The 20,543-nt window shown below is 51.2% G+C and overlaps 1 protein-coding gene across 7 annotated transcripts in view; it reads left to right on the forward strand.

The window, feature by feature from the left end:
• The first annotated feature begins 646 nt into the window (after positions 1 to 646).
• The window catches only part of MYH14 (myosin heavy chain 14), a 95,129-nt gene continuing 75,232 nt past the window's right edge, over positions 647 to 20,543 (forward strand). For 3 of the 7 annotated variants that reach the window (XM_035724865.1, XM_027617269.2, XM_027617271.2), the window contains exons 1-2: positions 647 to 752; positions 18,045 to 18,455. In XM_035724865.1, the coding sequence (XP_035580758.1) occupies positions 669 to 752; positions 18,045 to 18,455 (495 nt within the window). In that variant the 5' untranslated portion in view covers positions 647 to 668. Of the gene's footprint in view, positions 753 to 13,354; positions 13,379 to 13,622; positions 13,808 to 15,108; positions 15,211 to 15,764; positions 15,912 to 18,044; positions 18,456 to 20,543 lie in introns of those variants that run through there. The other 4 variants (XM_027617275.2, XM_027617273.2, XM_027617272.2 and 1 more) reach the window with 4 other exon arrangements.

Below are 20,543 nucleotides of genomic sequence, written 5' to 3' on the forward strand. Positions count from 1 at the left end.
TGCAGGAGAATTTCAGGGCTGATGGATCCGTCCTGTATCTTGATTGTCTATTTGCATTTGTCAGAACGCACAGAACCATGTGCTAGAAAGGGCGAATTTCACTTCGTATAGAAAAATGGTATAGGTGTCTGTGATATAATTACACATTTGCATATGGATTATACCTCAAAGTGCCTGACTTAAAAAAAAAAAAACCCACAACGATTCTGTGGAAAAAGCTTGTGGGTTTTAATCGATGGCAGAGGGAAGAACGGGAAGGTCGGAGGGCAGGTACGGGAAGACAGGCTCCCGAGGCTTAGGCATGGGCGCTGTGTGTGCAAATCTCATCACCTAACACAGTGTGCCTGGAAGAAGGGGCAGGAAGGACATCCCAAGGTGAGGGTGCTGCATGGCTCAGGCTGAGGCTCAGAGTGGGTCCTGGGGCAGGTGTGTCAACCAGGCAGCAGGAGTGCAGGGACCATGGAGGGGAGCGGTAGGGGAGGAGGCAGGAGGTAAGTTGAAACCAGATTGTGACTCTCAGCATTTCCGGTTTCTACCCTGTCACCAGGCTGTTAACATATACAGCCTGCCATATATTCGTTAATTATATACCTGCCATATCTGCTGTCCCAGGCTCGTTCCATTCAGGTGGGCAGATGATTCCGGAGGCCTGAGAGACACTGGCAGCTATGCTGGGCTCTGAGGAAGGCAAGGTGAACCGATTCAGGTCTGTGCCCTTGAGGACCTCCCAGCCCAGCGGGAGAGACGAGCAGGTGAGCAGGCAATGCCCATGCCTGGGGAGGAGGCTACACGTGAGGGGCCACAGGCATGGGCGGGGCCCCTTGCAAGAAATCATGGAAGGCTTCTTGGAAAAGGAGGAATTGGGGGGAGACCTTTCCCAATGTTGGGAAGCCAATCTCAATAATAACGATGATATTAATAATGATAATAATAGCTGGCAACATTTATCGAGTGTTTGCAATGTGCTAAAATCACCACGCTAAGCACAGGGCAGGAATCCATTTAACCCTCCAGCAAATATGGTGGATACTCTTAGCATTATCATGATCCCCCTTCTCGTGGATTAGGAAAATTGAGGCATGGACTTGGTTTCCTGCCCTCAAACTGCCCGTGCTGTGGTTGGGGAGACAGTCACAGAGTCTCAGTCCAGGGAAACGTGTGCTTTACAGTGGCAGCTGAGGACGCTGGTGGGAACCGAGAGTGCGAGTGACTGCTCCTGGCTGGGGAAGGCTGGGGGGCTTCCAAGAAGAGATGACCCCCTGAGGTGGATTCTTTGGGGGGGTAGAGCTGGGCACATTTCTTTCTCCGGGCCCCACTCCTGGACGAACCTAACATGTTGCGTTCATGCCTCCTTGGGTACTGTAAACACTTGCAGACCAGACAGTCTGCTTTGTGTAACTATATCTTCTACATCGATACAAAAGGTGCATTTTATCTTTTCAATTGTGCCATTGGATCCAGTTCTGTCTCTTACTTTTTCTACTCACCGTTATGTTCTTAGGATCTTCCCCATTTCCATATGTAACTCTGATTTACTGCTTCTAGAACACCCAGGGGAATCCGCTCCCTTTTACTTACTACCCCCTCCCCAAGTAACAGGGCCCGTGACCCTCCCTAGGTTCTCAGCCCTAGGTTCTTAGTCCCACCCACAAGGCGGCCTTGGGCAGCTTTGGGTACATCCCGGTATGTCACCTATGTGTGCCTTCCTGTGGGATATGGTATAAGTGCATAGTTAATGTCACAAATTTCCGTCTGATCATCTAGGGTGCATCTTGAGGCCCTCACAGCGTTTCGCCAAGCAGACAAGAGTGGGGAAGGACCAGCCAGCTCAAAGAGCTGAGCAAAAACTCAGCGTGTTCAGGGGTCGGGAAATTACAGGTGAACCTCCCCGAGGGGTGGGACCTGTGGCAGCATAGCTGTGTAATAAATACCTGACTGGACTGGTTTCTTTTTCCATTTCTTTCCTAAAAAGGAAACTAGGATTGTTGTGGGTGGCAGTTTGGTAACATGTATTAAAATCTTAGCCCCTTTATCCTCTGACTCAGCAATATCTGTGCGTGTGCATGAGGAAGTAGGAAGAAGGGTGTTCGCTGGATTGTCATTTGTAAAAAGTAATGATGGAAAGCCACTGAAAGCCCCATCAAGAGGAGAAGGGTGGGGGCGCGTGGGTGGCTCAGTCGTCTGCCTTCGGCTCAGGTCATGGTCCAAGGGTCCTGGGATCGAGCCCCGCATCGGGCTCCCTGCTCCATGGGAAGCCAGCTTCTCCCTCTCCCACTCCCCCTGCTTGTGTTCCCTCTTTCACTATATCTCTCTCTGTCAAATAAATAAATAAAATCTTAAAAAAAAAAAAGAGGAGAAGGGTCAAAGGTCCTACAGACTGATGTTGGAATGTTATGCAGGTGTGAAAAAGATTAAAGTGAATTTAAATGTAGGGGTTCAAAAGTTCCCCACAACGTATTGTTAAATAAGAAAAGTAAGTTCAGGGGCACCTGGGTGGCTCATTGGGTTAAGCGTCTGCCTTTGGCTCAGGTCATGATCTCAGGGTCCTGGGATTGAGTACCACATCGGGCTCCCCGCTCAGCGGTGAGTCTGCTTCTCCCTCTCCCTGTAATCTCTCTTGCTCTCACTCTCTCTCAAATAAATAAATAAATAAAAATCTTTTTTCTTAAAAAAAAAGTAAGTTCAGTATACCACGTATGATCCCATTTCCTAGACACAAGAAATCACAGGAAATATTTTTCAGTTACTTATTTATCTATCTGTATAAATCAGAGTTTGGCAAACTTTTCCTGTAAAGTCTCTAATAGTAAATATTTACAGCTTTGAGCCTTCTACAATCTCTATCATAACTCCTCAGCTCTGCCCTCCTGGCATGAAAGCAGCCATAGATGATGCATAAACCAGTGAGCATGGCTATGTGCCAATAAAACTTTATTTATAAACACAGGCAGCGGCTCCCTGATGTCAATAAATAGTACATGTTTTTGGAAGAATATACACCAAAATATTATAAGGAGGTCCATCTGGAAGGGGACGTGAGAAGGAAGGTGCTGGTCAAGGGAAATATTACCCTCTCATTCAAATTTTTTCCATCTTGCATAATTAAAATTGTTTTAACCTGAAAAGAAAATAATGTGTTAAAAATAGCTTTGGTGGCCTTTTCTCCTTCCTGGTTATAAGGTCATGATTATTGTTTTAGAAAATGCAAGCAGTATGTAAAAGTAACCAGGAAGCAAAAGTTTCCAATCATCCTATCAGCTCGAGCAGAATTTTTTTTAAGTTTATTTATTTATTTTTAGTAATCTCTACACCCAACATGGGGCTTGAACTCAGGACCATGAGATCAACAGTTGCATGCTCTTTGAACTGAGCAGCAGAATTTCTTAAAGGATTTATTTCAATCACGCAACAGATATTTAGGAAGCTTTCACTGTGTAGAAGTGTTGGGTGCTGGGGACGGAGCAGTAAACGAAACAGAGTCACCACCCTCTGTAGCCTGATGTTCTTTCGTCAAAGACAGACAGACAATAAATAACAAATACAGTAAATAAGTAAATGATATAATATTTTGGAAGGTAAAAAGTGCTGTGGGAAACAGAAACAGGATAGCAGGTGAAGGAGATCGGGGCTACCTGGACACTGGTATGCTATTAAACAGAATGGCCAGAGAAGGTCTCATTGTCAAGGTGACATTTAAGCAAAGACTTGAATGAATAGAGGGAGCGAGCTATTGGGATTCTGGGAGGGACACAGCCTGTGCAAAGGTCCTGAGGTGGGAGCATACCAGGTGTGTTAAAGGAACAGCAAGGAGGTATGGATGGAGCGGAGGGGGTGAGGAGGAGAGAGGGGAAGGTGAGGTCAAGGAGTGGATGTACAGGGGCCATATCCTTCTGGGTCTTGCAGTCATAGTAAGGACTTTGTTTTTATTTGGAATGAGATGGGAACCACTGGAGGGCTCTGAGAAGAGAAGGGACATGAACTGATTTGGGGAATAGCCTGAGGGAGGCAAGTTGCTGAAGCAGGGACACCAGAGAGGAGGTGACTACAGTGGTCCAGGCAGGAGATGATGGTGGATTGGTTAAACTAGAGTGATGGCAGCAAGGGGTCAGATTCTGGATACGTTTTGAAGGTCAAGTTGACAATAGCTGCGGATGGACTGGATGGACTGGGGTAAGGAGAAAAGAGGAATCAAGGATGATGCCAAGTGTTTTGGTTCGAGTGTGATCTAGAACCACCTGCCACGAGATCACCTGGGAACTTGTAAAAATGCAGATCCCCAGGTCCCACCCGGGTCTACTCAGCTGGCGCCTCTGGGGTGGGGCCCGGGAACCAGCCATCTGAGCAAGCTTCCCAGGTAAGGACTGGGGACTGGTGACCCTGAGGTAACCACTGTGGACCCCTCTGGGGGGGGGGTCTGCTCAGGAATAGAATGTCAGTGGATGAGAGGCTCCCCACTCCCAGCCATGATTCTTCATCTGCGACACGGGGCCATCGTCTGCGACACGGGGCCATCGATGGAGCCCGCCTCTCAGGGCTGGTGCGCAACCTGAATGAGCTCATGTGTATAAAATATTTAAACCGGAGCCAGCACATTCAAGCTCTCAATAAAGGGCAGCTATAATTAGCGCCCTCTTCCAAAGACGATACATACTTGGTAAAGGATCAAATTGATCATAAACAAGCCACGATTTCCTGCAGACCCTACCACACCTGGCCCCATGTCAGGGAATGCAGGGACAAGGTGCTAAATCAGATCCAGTCCTGGCCTTCCAGAGTTCCCAGTCTTGAGGGCAAGGCAGTGCCAGCCCCAGATGGGCTTGACCCAGGGGAGTCAGAGTAGGACAGGGGAGGGGCAGAGCTCTGGGACCCCAGAGCGGGAGCTCCTGGAAAGCTTGTCCCTGACTGGTAGTGAATACTTGAGTTCTAGGCAGGTAAGGTGGGCCAGAGAAGAGTGCCATGGACCTCTGTAAAGGTTAGAGATGCCTAGAATATTCCTGCGAGTGTGATGGGCTTAAAAAGCATCAGAGCAGTGTGATCAAGTACGTGAACTTCTGAGTCAGATGGCCTGAGTTCAAATCCCAGCTCTGCCCCTTTTCTAGCTGTGTGATCAGGGACAAGTTTCTTCACCTCCCTGTGCTTATATTAGTTCTCCATCTGCACATAACAAACGATCCCCCAACGGACAGAACTTCGTGACTTAACACACATTTGTGATCTCATAGTTTCTGTAGGTCAGGAAACACAAAATTACATAGTAGGTGTTCTTTAAGAAGAATAGACCCCCAAATATTATCAGGGGTACGTGGGGTTTGGAAAGGAGATGGAGGATGCCGGTCAAGTGCAATGTTATCTTATTGTTTGATTTCCTCCCCCCCCGCCCCCGTCTTATGTAATTAAAGTAGCTTTAACTTGAAAAGAAAATAAGGTTTTTATTATTTATTTTTTTAAAAGATTTTATTTATTTACTTGACAGAGAGAGACACAGCGAGAGAGGGAACACAAACAGGGGGAGTGGGAGAGGGAGAAGCAGGCTTCCCGCGGAGCAGGGAGCCCGATGCGGGGCTCGATCCCAGGACCCTGGGATCATGACCTGAGCCAAAGGCAGATGCTTAGCAACTGAGCCACCCAGGCGCCCCCCAAAAATAAGGTTTTTAAAAATAGCTGTAGTGATCCTCTGCTTCAGGGACTCCCACAAAGCCATAATCAAAGTGTTGTGGTGAGCATGGTCTCATCTCATGGCTCAGCTGGAAAGGGTCAGTGTCTGTGCTCACTCTCATGGTTGTCGGCAGGATTCAGGTTCTTGTAGGCTTTTGGCTAGAGGCCAACCTCCCTTCCTTGCCCCATGGCCTTAAATGTGGCAGCTTGCTTTATCAAGACCACCTAGAGGGAGTCAGCTAGCAAGATAGAGGTCCCAGTCTTTTACAACCTCATTATGAAAGTGACATCCCATCACTTTGGCTGTATTCTGCTTGTTAGAGAAATTTCTCTCATTTATAAGAGGGAGAGAAACAATAGAATCTCACTGTAGATGCTTGTTGGGAGTTAAATGATGGAACATATAAGAAAGCATTTAGGATGCCTAGGATATAACAAGTATCATAAAAATATTAACAATTATTATCTGGCCAGCCAGGGGGAGTCAGAGAAGTCTTCCCAGAGGAGGGAATTTTTAAGATGGGTTTTGAAGTATGATTAGGAGCTCACCAGGTGACAGAAGTCCTACATCCATTCATTTTCTTAGTCAACAACCTTCCTGTGAGGCATCCTGTGTTCCAGATCCTGTGTTGGGAGATCCCAGGGACTCAACGAGTCTGACTCTGACCTTTGTGGAGCTAACATTATCAGGGATGTTGGTCAAACCCAAGACTTGTCCTCTAAACTCTCTAAGCTGGTAGAGGAGTCAGAGAGGGATACAAACCAGGATGATCAGGGCAGCAACAGAAGGAAGAGTAGGTGAAGTACTCCTAGAAGGTCGGCACTGAACAAGGGCCTTGAAATGGCTGGTCTGATTCCCTCCCTTTGCTGAAGCCCAGAGAGGGAAAGGCACTTGCCCAAGATCACACAGCATGGAGGAGTCTCCTGTTCCTGGACTCTGGGTATTTTGAGGGCCAGGTGAGATGCAAGAGATGCAGACCTCCTTGCAGGCCGTTCACTCAGAGACACCCAACACACACAAGTCCCACACTCAGATCTGCACACCCCCCCCCCCCCCCACAGTGATGCTGTCAGAGTCATCTGTCTCTAGACTTTATACCTGCATAGCACACATCTCTGGAGACCCTACACACCCCATGTACCAGTTGGGTGCTGGGTATGCTGGGGACACAGACAGACTTGGAGTCAGGCCCAGCCCTAGAGGGGCTGCTGGTCTGTAAATGTACCAGCAGACAGATTGTTCCAATCTAGTGTAATCAGAGCATCAGTACGACAGAGAGAATATGGTGGTCGGCATAGGACGGGAATGGAGAGAGACTAGGGAGCCTTTTTTTTTTTTTAAGATTTATTTATTGGGGGGAGGGGCAGAGGGAGAGACTCTTCAAACAGACTCCCTGCTGAGCATGGAGCATGAAGTTCAATCTCATGACCCCAAGATCACAACTTAAGCCGAAACCAAGAGTTGGTTGCTCAACAGACTGAGCCACCCAGGTGCCCTGATTAGGGAGCCTTTTATACACCCAGCAAAGACTGGGCCTTGGGAAGTTGGCCCGGAGTTCTTGGGGTGGAGAGACGAAGAGAGGGAATAATAAGCAGGAGGTATAGCATGTGCACAGATACGGGAGCATGAAAGGCCATTTATCTATCCATCTGTCTGTCCATCTGTTCATTCGTTCATCTGTCGATCCATTTATGCATTAATTGATTCTTCCATCCATCTGCCCACTTATTTATTTATTCATCATGTATACACTCCATTCATTCATTTATCCCGGCATCTAAACGGTCATCCATTTCTTCATTGACCCATTTGTTTATCCATTTATCCACTTATTCATTTATTCCATCAGTTACACACCCATCCATTCATTCATTTACTCATAGTACCAACTGTCCTCTCATCCTTCTCCAAATGTCACCACCTCAAGAAGCCTTCCCTGTCTCCCTTGTTAAAATAACAGACCAGGCCCCTGCCCTCTCTTACCCTCTTCGACTTTTTCTTCATAGCACTTACTCTGATTCGCCAATGTGCTCTATAATTATGTGTTCACTTTTTCGGTCTGTGTCTACCACCAGAACACATTTATTCAGCAAGAGTGTGTTGAACATCTCCTGTCTGCCAGGCTCTGTTGTAGGCACTGGGAACACAGCAGGGGACAAGACAGAAAAAAATCCCTACCAGCATTGTTGCTGGGGGCGTCATTGTTGTTGGGGGCGTCAGACAATAAATAATGAGTGTAATAAGCAAACTACTGACAGGTTGGAGGATGCTGTGGAAGGAAGGAAGGAAGGAAGGGAGGAAGGAAGGAAGAGGAAAAAGCAAAAGAAAAGGCGAAGAAGGTGATGGGCTATCAGGAGTCCAGGGGAAAAGGTGCTTGGAAAAGCCTTCATGGAGAAGGTGATATCTGAACAAAGACTAGAAAGAGAGGAGGGAGTCACATGGTTAGCTAGGGGAAGAGCATGCCAGTAGACAGAATGGCATATGCAAAGGCCCTGAGGCAGGGCTGAGTCTGGTGCGTTTGGAGCAGAGGAAGCAATGGAGAAATGGCAGGAGATGATGTCAGAGAGGGGACAAAGGGGGGCCAGACGGTGTAGGGCCCGTGGGCCCCGATGATGACTTCGCTTTAACTGAGTGAGACTGGTGCCAGGTGTGGACTCTGAGCAAAGGAAGGACTGGATCTTACTTAGGTGTGAGCAGTTTCCCTCCGCCCATGTGTAGGAGTAGATTAAGATCTGAGTTCTGTGAGGGCTGGGATTATGTCCCTGTAACCTCCATCTCTTCAGCTTCCAGAACAGGGGTCTGTAAACTACAGCCCACAGGTCAGACCTGCCCACGTCCTGTCTGTGTAAGCAAAGGTTTAGGGAAGCACAGCCAGACACATCACTTACATATTATCTACGGCTGTTTACCTGCTGCAAGGGCCGGCAAGTGTTATAGAAGAGACCACGTGGCATTCGAAGCTGAAAATATTTACTGTCTGGCCCTTTCCAGAAAAAAAGCGTGCTGGCTCCTGCTTTAGAACAGGCCTGGCACGTAGTAGGCGCTCAATAAATATTTGTTGTCGCAGAACTGAACCCGTCATTCATCCGCAACCCTCGAGAGGCCGCCAGCATGCCCTTGTCTCAGAGCCAGTCCTAGTTCTGAGTCATATGCAGGAAAACAACAGCACAGCAACCAAAAATAAAATACTGGAACCATTCAAATCCTTACCACAGAGAGAAAATACCCCAGGCAGGATTACAGTCAGGACACACAGTGACATTTAGCATGCTCTTTGTCCCTTCCTTTTTCTCTATTAAGATTTGGGACACTGCGACTCTTGGTTTCGGCTCAGGGCGTGATCTCAGGGTTGTGAGATCGAGCCCCATCTCAGGCTCCGTGCTCAGCAGGGAGTCTGCTTGAGACTTTCTCTCCCTCTACTTCTGCCCCTCCCGCTGCTTGCTCTCTAAATAAATAAGTAAATAAATAAACTCTCTTTAAAAATTAAAAAAAAATTTGTAGTTAAAAAAGAAGTAAAGCCCCTACCCCCACCAGGCATGGCAGCTGCTCCCCCAATTTTTTTTTCTGGTTAAAGTCAGTAGAGCATCTGACTCTTGATCTTGGGGTTGTGAGTTCGAGCCCCACATTGAGTGTAGAGATTACTTAAAAATAAAATCTTAAAAAAAATCCCCCCCGCCGTGGGGCACCTGGGTGGCTCAGTTGGTTGGGTGACTGCCGTCATCTTGGGTCATGATCCCGGGATCCCGGGATCGAGTCCCATATCGGGCTCCCAGCTCATTGGGTAACCTGCTTCTCCCTCTGACCCTCTCCCCTCTCATGCTGTTTCTCACTCTCACTCTCTCTCTCTCTCAGATAAATGAATAAAATCTTAAAAAAAATCCCCCCAGATTCTCTTCCGTATAGCAACCCCCTCCCTGGTTCTCCTGTCTCCTCCCCTCTCAGCTCTAACATTTTACTTTGGTCCATGAACTTAGCTCCCTGATGGCTTTTATCCCACACCCATGCTGCCCATAACTCGGATTCTGCATAACAAGGTAGTTATGAATCAAGAATAATGAGGTCTGTGCCAAGTGGCAGAAATCCCTCTCCTCCTCTGGGAACTCAGAATGCTCCCATATTCCCATTTCCTTTTTCCCTGATACAACCATCCCGATATTCCATCACCCCATTTTCTGAGCCCCCTCTCTATTAGAGCTTATGCTACACCCACAGAGGAGTCAGACCTGGCCCCTGACAGTCCTGGGCTCACAACTTAATGGGGACAATTCCAGTGCTGGGGTGAAGAGATGGATGCGTGGTGGAGATGGTTTGACCGTCAAGGGAATGAGTGGGGCTTTCTCCTGATGAACCTCTGTGGCAGACTTGGACAGACTGAGGACAGATGGAGGGCTCTGTATTGGTTTCCTGGGTTCCGGCCACTCTCCAGTGGTTTCATAGAGTGAGTCACATTCCAAGCTCTGGAGCCAGACTGCCTGGGCTCAAATCTGGGCTCTGATCCTTTCTAGCTGTACAGTCTTGGGCTGCCTTCTCTCAGTGCCCTCATCTGTAAAATGGGTATGACACTAGTACCTACGACTTAGAGCTTAATACAGTACTACATTTAATACAAATATATTAATACATTTAATAAACAAAGGGCTTAGCGCTGTGCCTGGCACATAGTAAGTGCTAAATATCTATCCCCGACTATTAAAGTGCTTAGCACAGGCATCCAGCTCATAGAATGTCCTCAGCAAAAGGAAGCTCAATATTACCAGTGATGTCATCAGTTACCCTATCGACTGAGCAGAAGTAATGACATCTCTAATTTAGACTCTTGGTGGGAATGATGACATCACCAGTTGCCGGGTAGATTTAACCTTAGCTGGTATTGATGACATCACCAGTTACCAGGCAGAATATGGTTAGAATGGGAGTGCCAGAGCCTTCTTTCCTGTCTGAATTTCTGTTGTGTCCCAGTTCACACACTCATCCCTGGTGCCCTCAGGCACGTGGGATTTCATCTGTTTTAGCCTTAGTTTTCTATCAGTTAAATGGGGATAAATAATAAAAGTATCCATCTCATAGAATTGTTGAAAGAATCCAGTGAGTTAATGCAACAGTCACAATGTCCAGCACACAGCTGGCACTCAATCAAGAGCAGCTCCTGTTGTCTTCACTGCAGGAGGCTTTCACGGAGAACACTTTGGCCAGAGTAACAGGGGCTGCGGCTCTGTCTTGGTTAACAGCACAGACGCAGGGGTCTGATCTCCTGCAACCTAAGCCCAGTTCTGCCACCAGGAGCAGCTGGGAGACCCTAGGCTTGTTGCGGGCCTGTAAAGTGGGGTAATGACAGGGCCAACCTCATAGGACCGGCATGAGGATGCACTGGGATAATGATGGTCACGTTCCCAGCCCACAATCAGGCCTCATACATTGGAGCTGCATTATCACTTCAGGAGCCCTCAGAAAAGGCGCCCCCTCTCCCCGGAACTCAGTTTCCCTGTCTGCAAAGAGGTGGGCAGTGGCCACGGTAATCTCAAAGCTTCTTGCCCATAAGGACCGCCTTTGCCATTGTCAAGCAAATGCGTTGGGAGTTGGATGCTGTGTCTGCCCCCACCCCAACTCCATCTCTCTCCTCCCGTGTCTTTGATCCCCATCTCTTACCTCTCAACCTTTCCCTTTCTCTGGCTTCTTTCCCTCGTGGTAGACTTTTTCTCTCTCTCTCTGTTGTTTCTCTCCTGCATGCTACCAGAAGGGTTTGTAGGGCAATGAATAACAACTGTAATAATAATTATTGTTTATTCAGCCTTTTCCTGATGTCAGCTGCACCCTAGCTCTTTGCATGCATTAACTCGTTTAGTTCACACAATGCAAGGATTTGTTACTATTGATTCAACAAAAACTTATTGAGTGCCTACTGTGTTCCAGGCCCTGAGGATCCCGCACTGAACAAAACAAAGATTCTTGCCTTCTTGGGACTTGTATTCTAGTGAGGAGACAGATGATAAACAGATAAACACATAAATACTTCCAGTGCTATGAGGAAAAACAAAGCAAAGTCAGGGGAGAGAATGATGAGGGGAAGTGATTTATATGGAATGGTCAGGACAGGCTTTCTGGGGCAGGTGACAATGGAGGAGACCTGACACTGGAGGAGGAGAGGCAGATATCCATGCAGAACCGTGGGGGTGGGGAAGAGGATTCCTGATGGAAGAAACAGCTAATGCAAAGGCCCTGAGGCAGGGCATGCATGAGGAGTGTTTGTGGAATTGAGGAACATCCAGGAGGCCAGGGTGGCTGGAAAGGAGTGACAGGGACCAGAGAGGGAGGTGAGATCAGACAGGGCCCCGGGGGACATTTCACGCAGGGCCTCGTGGGCCACAGTGAGTTCTTCGGCTTTTACTGAGATGGAGCCATGAAGCACAAGTTTCTGAGCAGAAGAGGGGTACAGTCTCAATAGAGTTTGACAGGATCCCACTAGCAGCAGACTCTGTGTGTGTGCGTGCGTGTGTGTGTGTGTGTGTGTGTGTGTGTGTGTGTGGTGGGGGGACAAGAGTGGAGGCAGAGAGACCATCATCCCCATTTTACAGATGCAGAAATCAACGGAGTTTCAAAAAAGGCCAGCAACTGACCCAAGCACACACAGCTGCTAAGCAGCAGAGCCAGGCTGGCAGGCTGGCTGGCGCTTGATTCACAAGCAGCCCCCTGCTGCCACCCCAGCTGCTCACTCCTTCTGGAGCTTCAGTGCACGCCTGTAAAGTGGGGACACAGCTCAGAAACCAATGGTTTGGGGCTTTCCAGCAACAGGCTAGTTTCAGAGGTGGGCTTCACCTCAGGGTTCAGTGGGGCCTTTGCTTCGTGACCTTGGGAAGTCATCTGCCTCTCCCTGAGCCTCAGTTTTCCCATCTGTAAATTGGGAAGCATTAACCACAGTTTGGGTGTAGCATGGTGGTTAAGAGCACAAGTTCTGAAGTCAGATTTGGTATGATCTGAACCCTTGCTCTGCCACCTGCCAGCTCCATGCCTTTCGACAATTAACACCCTCTTTCTAAGCTTGGGTTTACCTCATCTGGAAGATGAAGATCTTAATTCCAAGGGGTAGTTGTAAGGATTAAATGAGATCATGCAGGTAAAGCGCTTAGCACAGCTTCTGGCATACACAGGGCACTCAATAAATGATCATTATTATTACTGACGGTATCGCCCACACCTCCGTGGTGGGTGAGAGCCTGGGAGAGTGCCTGGTACGCGGTCGGCGTTCGACAAAAGTGAATTCTCTCTCCTGTCTCTCCTGCCCGTCGGCTCCCGGGGGACCCAGGCATTCCGGCCTCCAGCCGCCCCCCCACGCCGGCCCTCACAAAGGCTCCCATTCATGCCGCGTGCACAAAGCGGCGCATTCACCCGTGTCCCTTGGGCCTCCGGCCCCCGGCCGCCCCCCACAGCTCGCCATTGGTCGCGTCCCCTGCCCGTCAGGCCTGGGGTCCTGCCCACGACCGCGCCGCCTGGCTCCGCACTCCGGCGCCGTTCTTTTCCCACGGCTGGCACACTCCGACAACTTCTGATTGGCCCGGTCCGCCAGCCGGTCCTCTTGATTGGCGGGCGCGTCCCCCACGGGCGGGGCCGTAGCTTGTCGCAGCGGGCGCCGATTGGCCCCTGCCGCGCTCGTGTGGGCGGGGCTCTCCTGGCGGGCCCGCCCCTCTTTCTCCCCAGGCCGAAGCCTCGGGACGGCCCTGGAAGCCGGTGAGTGCCCGGGGCCCGCTGCCCGCCGGAGGCGGCGTAGCGGGACTGGGCCCGGGGAGGCTGGAGCCCAGGGGCTTCGGATAGGGGCCCCGAAGGCCGGCGCGGGCGGCGGGGGAGAAGCGGTGACGCGGCCACTCACCTTGGGCGCACAGCGGGACGGCGGCGGGGGGGCGGGGGGGCGGGGGGGGCGGGGGGGGGCGGGACGGGCGTCTACGTCCGCCCCGCAACTCGATTTCCTACGGTGTGTAAGGCTGGATCGGGGTCCTCGCTGGAGACCCCGGGCCTATTCCACAGACGGGGAAACTGAGGCTCGCTTTGGGACCTTGGACGCTCTAATACCTGAGTCATCGCCTTCAGTCCTCCGCCTCCAGATAAGGTGTCTCTGTTCTCACGTGCAGACCAGGGGTCACGACTGGCAGAGACAAAAGGGTAGGGAAAGACATATTTGAGCACTAATGATGTACTCGGGCGCTTTTATTTTTACAGCTAAATAATTATATTAACTCGAGGTGGGTTATATTGTACCCATTTTACAGGGAGGGGAAAACTGAGGCTGGACAGAGGCAGTGACTGCAGGGAGACAGGGTTGCGAATAACACTTTGGAGACCAACTGTGTGTTGGGTCCCTTAACCTTTTTAATCTCACAGTAGTCCCCTAAAGAAGGCTGTGGTCCTATGGTGTAGATGGGGAAGCAGGTTCGAGAGAGTTAACCAATGAAGAAGAGGAAATTGATCCCTTTGAGTACCCAGTACCCCAAATTCCTCTTTAGAATGACAGAAAACGGTGTGAGCTTGGATCCCAGCTCTCCTTCTTACTGACTGTGTGACCTTCAGAGCGTTACTTCCCCTCTCCGTGCCTCGCTTTCCCCGTTGGATGAATGGAGATGCTGATTGTCCCTATCACATTGTTGTTGTTTTTTTGGGTTTTTTTGACAGAGACAAGACAGACAGACAGACAGCACAAGCAGGGGGAGCAGCAGAGGGAGAGGGAGAAGCAAACTCTCCGTTGAGCAGGGAGCCAGACCTGGGGTTTGATTCCAGGACCCTGAGATCATGACCTGAGCCGAAGGCAGATACCTAACAGCTGAGCCACCCAGGTGCCCCTCACATTGGTTTTTGAGATCATTCTATGAATTAAAACTCAGAGAGCTGTTCTAGAAAACCATCGGCACAGAGTAGGTGCGCTTACCACTACTCAGTCCTCATTCCACCCATGAGAAGACTGAAGCTCCGGAGGCCAGAATAACACTTTGTGGTCTTCTTTGGTAACACTCCGTGGCCTTCTTTGGTACTCTCTGGATTGTGTTGTCCCATTTCCGGGGTTGGGGAAACTGAGGTTCAGAAAGATCAAATGATGTCGTGAGGCACTGCTTGTTTAAGCACTGGGCTGGGGGCCTTTTCTCCCACATCATCTTATTCATTTCTTTGGCCGCAATTCACGCAGAGGGAAGCTGAGGCCCAGAAAGCTTGAGCGGGATTCGAACCCGGGAGTCCTCAGCCCTCTCCGCCGCGTGGGTCCTTGATTTTTGCCCGCCAGGAGGAGGAGGGGCCCCTGGTGCTGCCGCTGGCGCCGCTGTGGCCCACCTGGCAACAGACTCATCTCCGCTTCCCCCCATCCCCCAGCGAAGGGCCTTGCAGCTCCAGGACCCGCCCCCTTCCCTGAGCCGGGCAGGTGCTGGGTGACATCAGAGCCGGGCTACCTCCGGGTGACGCGACGTGGCCCCGCCCCGCGCTGGACCGCGGAGGTAGTCGCACCTGAGAGCTCAATCGGCCCGGGGATTCCCGTGCCCCCTCCCCATCTTCCCGATTCCTGCACCGGCCGGCGGCCCCAGGTAGCCCCGAGGATTCGCGAGCTGAGGGGGCGGCCACAGGGCGCTTGGGTCTCGGGGAAATGGGGGTTGGGCGCTCGGATTCCTGGATCTGAGGAGGGGAGTTGGGGGCCAGGAATCCCAGGTCTGAGTGAGGACAGCACTGGGAGCCTGGACTTCTAGGTCTTGAGGGACAAAGGCACTGGGGCCAGGACACTGGGTCTGGGGGCCCGGACTCCTGGTCTTGAGGAGGGAGGGGCTGGGGGCCCGGATTCCTGGGTCTGAGGGAGGAGGGGCTGGGGGCCCTGACTCCTGGGTCTGAGGGAGGAGGGGGCTGGGGGCCTGGACCTCTGGGTCTGAGGAAGGAGGGGCTGGAGCCCAGATTTCCGGGTCTAGCCACCGAAGGGACACTTGAATACTAGCACTCGGCTGAGGTCAGAGGGCTGGATGCCAAGGGCCCGGCCCCTGCCCCAGGGGCGGATCCCTGGCTCCTTTTCCTTTTCCAGCCCAGCAGTCTCTGCCCCTCCCAGGGCAGGTGAAAGCACCTGCCCTGGTGACAGTAATGAGCCCAGGCAGAGGTGTTCCTGCCGGCTAAGGAGGGTGGGGCTGCCGGAGGGGCTCAGCCATCCGGAGCCAAGGCCTGCAGGCCCTCCCCATCAGGGCTGATGTCAGTCCTCAGGGTTTGGATGTCCCATCATCCTCACCTCTAGCCCGGCTGCCGTGAGGTGAGGGGGCCCCCGGGCTCATGGGTCCAAAGGAGAAGGGACTGGGGGCCCAGACTCCTGGCTCTAGGGAGGGGAAGCGTCGGACTGGATGATTGCAAAAACTCCCAAACCTTTCCTGGTCAAAGGCTGAAGGCTGGAGGGGGAAGTGGGTGGGGTGGGGTAGGGTGAGGGTAGGGGCAAAGTCCCAGGGATGGGGCTTGGCTCTGGGTGGATCAGGGCCACACTGGAGGCCAGGGGTTAGCTTTGGCAATTGGGAGCCTGGGGAGTGGGGGGGGGGGGAGCACCCTGCTGCTTGAGGGCAGGAGTCATCCGTTTGAGACCTGAGAGCACCAAGGGCTGCTGGTGCTGGGGCCTGGGTAAGGGGTCTGGGTGGAAGTGGGATGTGTGGTCTGGAGCCGAGTTTCCAGGCGGGAGAGGCTCTGAGGGAAAGCCAAGAGCCTGATGGGACCAGATGTGGGGATGCCTTAAGAGGAGCTGGGTGTTTGGAGGGACTTCTCCACGGGTGTGTTGGAGGTGGGGGGCCTGGAGGGCAGAGGCAGAAACATTGAGGTGGCGAGACAACTATTCGGGTATTCCTGTGACTGGTGCGGATGTTTGAGGTTGAGGGAGAGAATAGAGGCAGACTTCTCCGGGAACAGGGCCCAGGGAGGGACAGGGAGGGCATTTTTCCTGACTGGTGCTTAGACTGCCCTGAAATTGCTGTGGGCTATTCGCTGCTGGTTTGTGGGCCCTTTGAGGGCGGGGAGGGGTCTAGCACATTCTGGCTCACCCAGTGTCTCCATTACAGCGCACAGGTCACACTGGGTTGTGGCCGGCTGAGACTAGAGCTGGATCACCCCCAGACCAGGAGCTCCTCAAGGCGGGGCCCATCTGAAGCATCTCAGGGTCCCCAGACTCACTCCAGGCAGAGCCTGGCATCTGAACAGCCTCACAGAATGTTGAGTGAATGCAGGAGTAAATGAATGGGGCTGCTCTCCCCATCATAAAGAAAAGGAAGCCGGGTTGCAGGGAAGGAAGGAACTGATAACTAAGGCATGAGATTTGAGTCTGTTCTGCAGTGATGGGGTAGGCTGGAGGTGGTCGAGGAACCTGAGTGACAGAGATCAGATTGATGCCTTCCTAGGGCTCACATCTAAGAGGCTGAGGTCCTCATCATGACTCAGTCTGGCCCTCTTGGTCCCCGATCTTACTTCACCTACCACCTTCTCCCCCTTGTTTACCTGGCTCTAGCCGCACTGGCTTCTCACAACGCCACAGACACACAGGCACACTCCTGCCTCAGGGCCTTTGCACTGGCTCTTCTCCCGGCCTGGAATGCTTTACCTCTCAACATTCCCATGGCTCACTCCCTTCATCTCCCTCAGGTCTTTATTCAAATACCACATCAGAGAGGCCTTCCCTGGCCATCTCAATTAAAACTGCAGCACCCCTCAATCCTAACATCCCCTGTTCCCTGCTTTCTTTGTCTCCTTGGCATTTATCACATTGAACCTCCTATGTAATTTACTCACTTATCTTTTTATCTGTCTCCTGGGATTAGAGCATCATTACCCAATAAGAATATAATGCAAGCCAAATGTGTAATTTAAAATGTTGTAGTTGCCACATTAAAAATGGAAAAAACTCAAAAGGAACAAGTATTGTTAACGTTAACGATATATATTATTTAACCCAGTGTATTCAAAATAACTATCATTGCAATCAATGTATCAATCATCAAATATAAAACATACTGAGTTTTTTGTTGTACCAAGTCTTTGAAATCTGGCGTGTGTCTTATACTTAGACCCCATCTCAGTTTGGATTCTGCATTTCAACTGTCCAGTAGCCGTGTGTGGCACTGGCTTCCATACTGGACAGCGCTGGGCTGGAATGCAAACACCTTCTGTAGGCAGGGATCTGTTGCTGGCTTCTCGGCTGTATGGCCAGTGCCTTGAACGGTGCCTGACCCAGGGAGGCTGATTAGATAATTACTGAATGAATGAATGGAATTAGTAAAGGAGATCTGTGGGCCCATTTTGCAGATGTGTAAAAAGAAGTCTGGTGAAGAAAGGCGGTGGGGACTGCCTTGGGGGGTGCAGTCTGGGCTGGGAACGGAGCCCCACCTAACCTCCAGCCTTCTCTCCCCTGCAGACCATGGCGGCGGTGACCTTGTCCGTGCCCCGGCGGAAGGCGGCCTCCAGGCCCGGCCCAGTGCCCGAGGCCGCGCAGTCGTACCTGTTCGCGCCCAGTGGGTCGGGCGTGGGTGGCTCACCGGGGGGCGGCGGCACCTCGCCGCAGGTGGAGTGGACGGCGCGGCGCCTGGTGTGGGTGCCCTCGGAGCTGCACGGGTTCGAGGCGGCGGCGCTGCGCAATGAGGGCGAGGAGGAGGCCGAGGTGGAGCTGGCGGAGAGCGGGCGCAGGCTGCGGCTGCCGCGGGACCAGATCCAGCGCATGAACCCGCCCAAGTTCAGCAAGGCCGAGGACATGGCCGAGCTCACCTGCCTCAACGAGGCTTCCGTGCTGCACAATCTCCGTGAGCGGTACTACTCGGGCCTCATCTACGTGAGTAGCCGCGGGCCGGGAGGGCATGGCCCGGGGGTGGGGAGCCGGGTGCAGCCCCCAGCCCTGAGTAGCGCGAGGCCACTTCTGCTCGGGATCCCGCACCCTGCGGCTATTCCTACACGGAGTTGCCAAATTACAAATTATTGCCTAGAACGGCCTCAGACGCCTTTGGGGGAGTCCCGGAATATTATACGGTAGATGCCGTGCGCCTTATTATTTTTCCTAGAGTGTAAAAAAAAAATTCCAAGTGCTCAAATAGAACACATCAAAGAGTTTTGAGAAACGGATATGGGTCTGTCGTAATAATGAGTGACAACCACCGAGTATGGGAAACTGCACGCCAGGCTGTCCTAAATTCCCTTCCATATATTAATTCACTTCCTCTCATTGTACACAAAGCAGAGCCTATTATTAGCTCCGTTTTACCGAAAAGGAAACTGAGTCCGGGAGAGATTTCATAACAATAAACGCTGACATTTATTAAGCAAGCACTAGGCACTCTTAAGTGTATTGTCTCCATACACTTTCCCAATTATAAAGCACGTAGTCCCCATTTTACAGATTGAACAAACAGGGAGGCCCAGAAAGGTCAAGTTCCTTGACCAAGGTCACCCAGGCAGACCGGGCGGACCTGGGCCGGCCAGCTGCAGGCGCCATTCCTCCACTGTGGCGCCTCTCAAGATGAAGATGGGATTGATGATTGTGAGGTTGATTCTGGTGGTTTCGTGTCTGTTGAGCGTCGAGTATCTCTCACATTAATCTCTACAGCAAACAGTGGAGTAGGGAGGGCAGTGGTTCGTAAGCCCGTCTTTGTGAGTTAGAATCGCCTGGGGAATATTTTGAAAGTATTAGCACCCGAGCCCCACCCTCCCCTGTTTAAATCAAGCTTCCCAGGGCTGTGATAGGGACAGTAGTATTTTTTAATAAGCTTCCAGGGTGGTTCTAATGGGCAGCCAGAGCATTATTAGAGCAAACAGGATTAAAGAGATCGACAAAGAATGTCAACAATAGTAATGAAAAATAATAATAATGGTGGCTAGCAAATATTTATTGAGCACTTACCATGTGCCAAGTGCTGTTCTAAGTGCCGTGTGCGGGTTATCGGCGCACCTCTGGGCCAGGGACCGGTGTTACCACCTGATGTTCAGGAATGTCAAGCGACTTGGATCCCGGGTCACACAGATAGGAAGGAGTCAGGGCAGGATTTGAACCCCCGCAGCTGGTCCCAGAATCGCACTCCAAATAGCAGCTTAGAGGGCTGGGGTCTCACCGCCTTGGCGCTCACCCCCCAAGAAAATTCTTTAAAGACCTAGCTAACACCCTCAAAGGAAAAGTGTTGGTGTTATAGTAAAAAAAAAAAAAAAAGACAAAACTTTAATGGGAGTAATAAAAGAACATTTAATTCAATGACGAGATATATCAAAATATAAAAATAGAGTGGCCGCAACGTCCACCCGTAAGCTCAGAATATTTTTATGAAGTCTGACTCCCGTTTGGGAAGGAGAAGACCAGGGCTGGGAGGGTGAGTGGTTGGCTCAGGACCCCTCAGCTTGAGGCGACGGTTGTGGGATTGGAATCGAGGGCTGTGTGACTCCGGATGGGGTTGGCAATGTTCTCCAGGCCGCACTGGCCCCTGCTGAGTCCTCGCTCACTTTTGCAAACCCTGGGAAAGAGGCCTCGGCCCAAGCCACTCCCCTGGGTCTCACAAATGGAAACGAGATGGAAGATTCCAGAAGACTAGACAGGGAGCTAATTGGGCCTTAATAATAACCATTAGCACTTAGTGAGTGCCTGCTTTCTCTGTCGGGTGCTGTTCTAAACTTTCCGATGTGATCTTGCCGACCCCCTCCCTCCACACACAGCTACCAGGTAGGAATGATTATCATCTATTCCCCCATCTCGGAGAGGGGAAGCCATCGGCCCCGTGGTAGTTAACAACTAACATATTAAGCACACGCAGTGTTCCAGGGCCCTTGCCGCGCCTCGTACGTGCAAGACGAGCCTGTGGATGGTTCCCAGCCACCCTATGTGGAAGTGCTGTTCCTGACCCCATTTGATGAGAAAGTAGATCCAGAAAGCTCAGGGTGC

This window comes from Zalophus californianus, chromosome 17, assembly GCF_009762305.2.
Source record: "Zalophus californianus isolate mZalCal1 chromosome 17, mZalCal1.pri.v2, whole genome shotgun sequence".
Taxonomy (NCBI): domain Eukaryota; kingdom Metazoa; phylum Chordata; class Mammalia; order Carnivora; family Otariidae; genus Zalophus; species Zalophus californianus.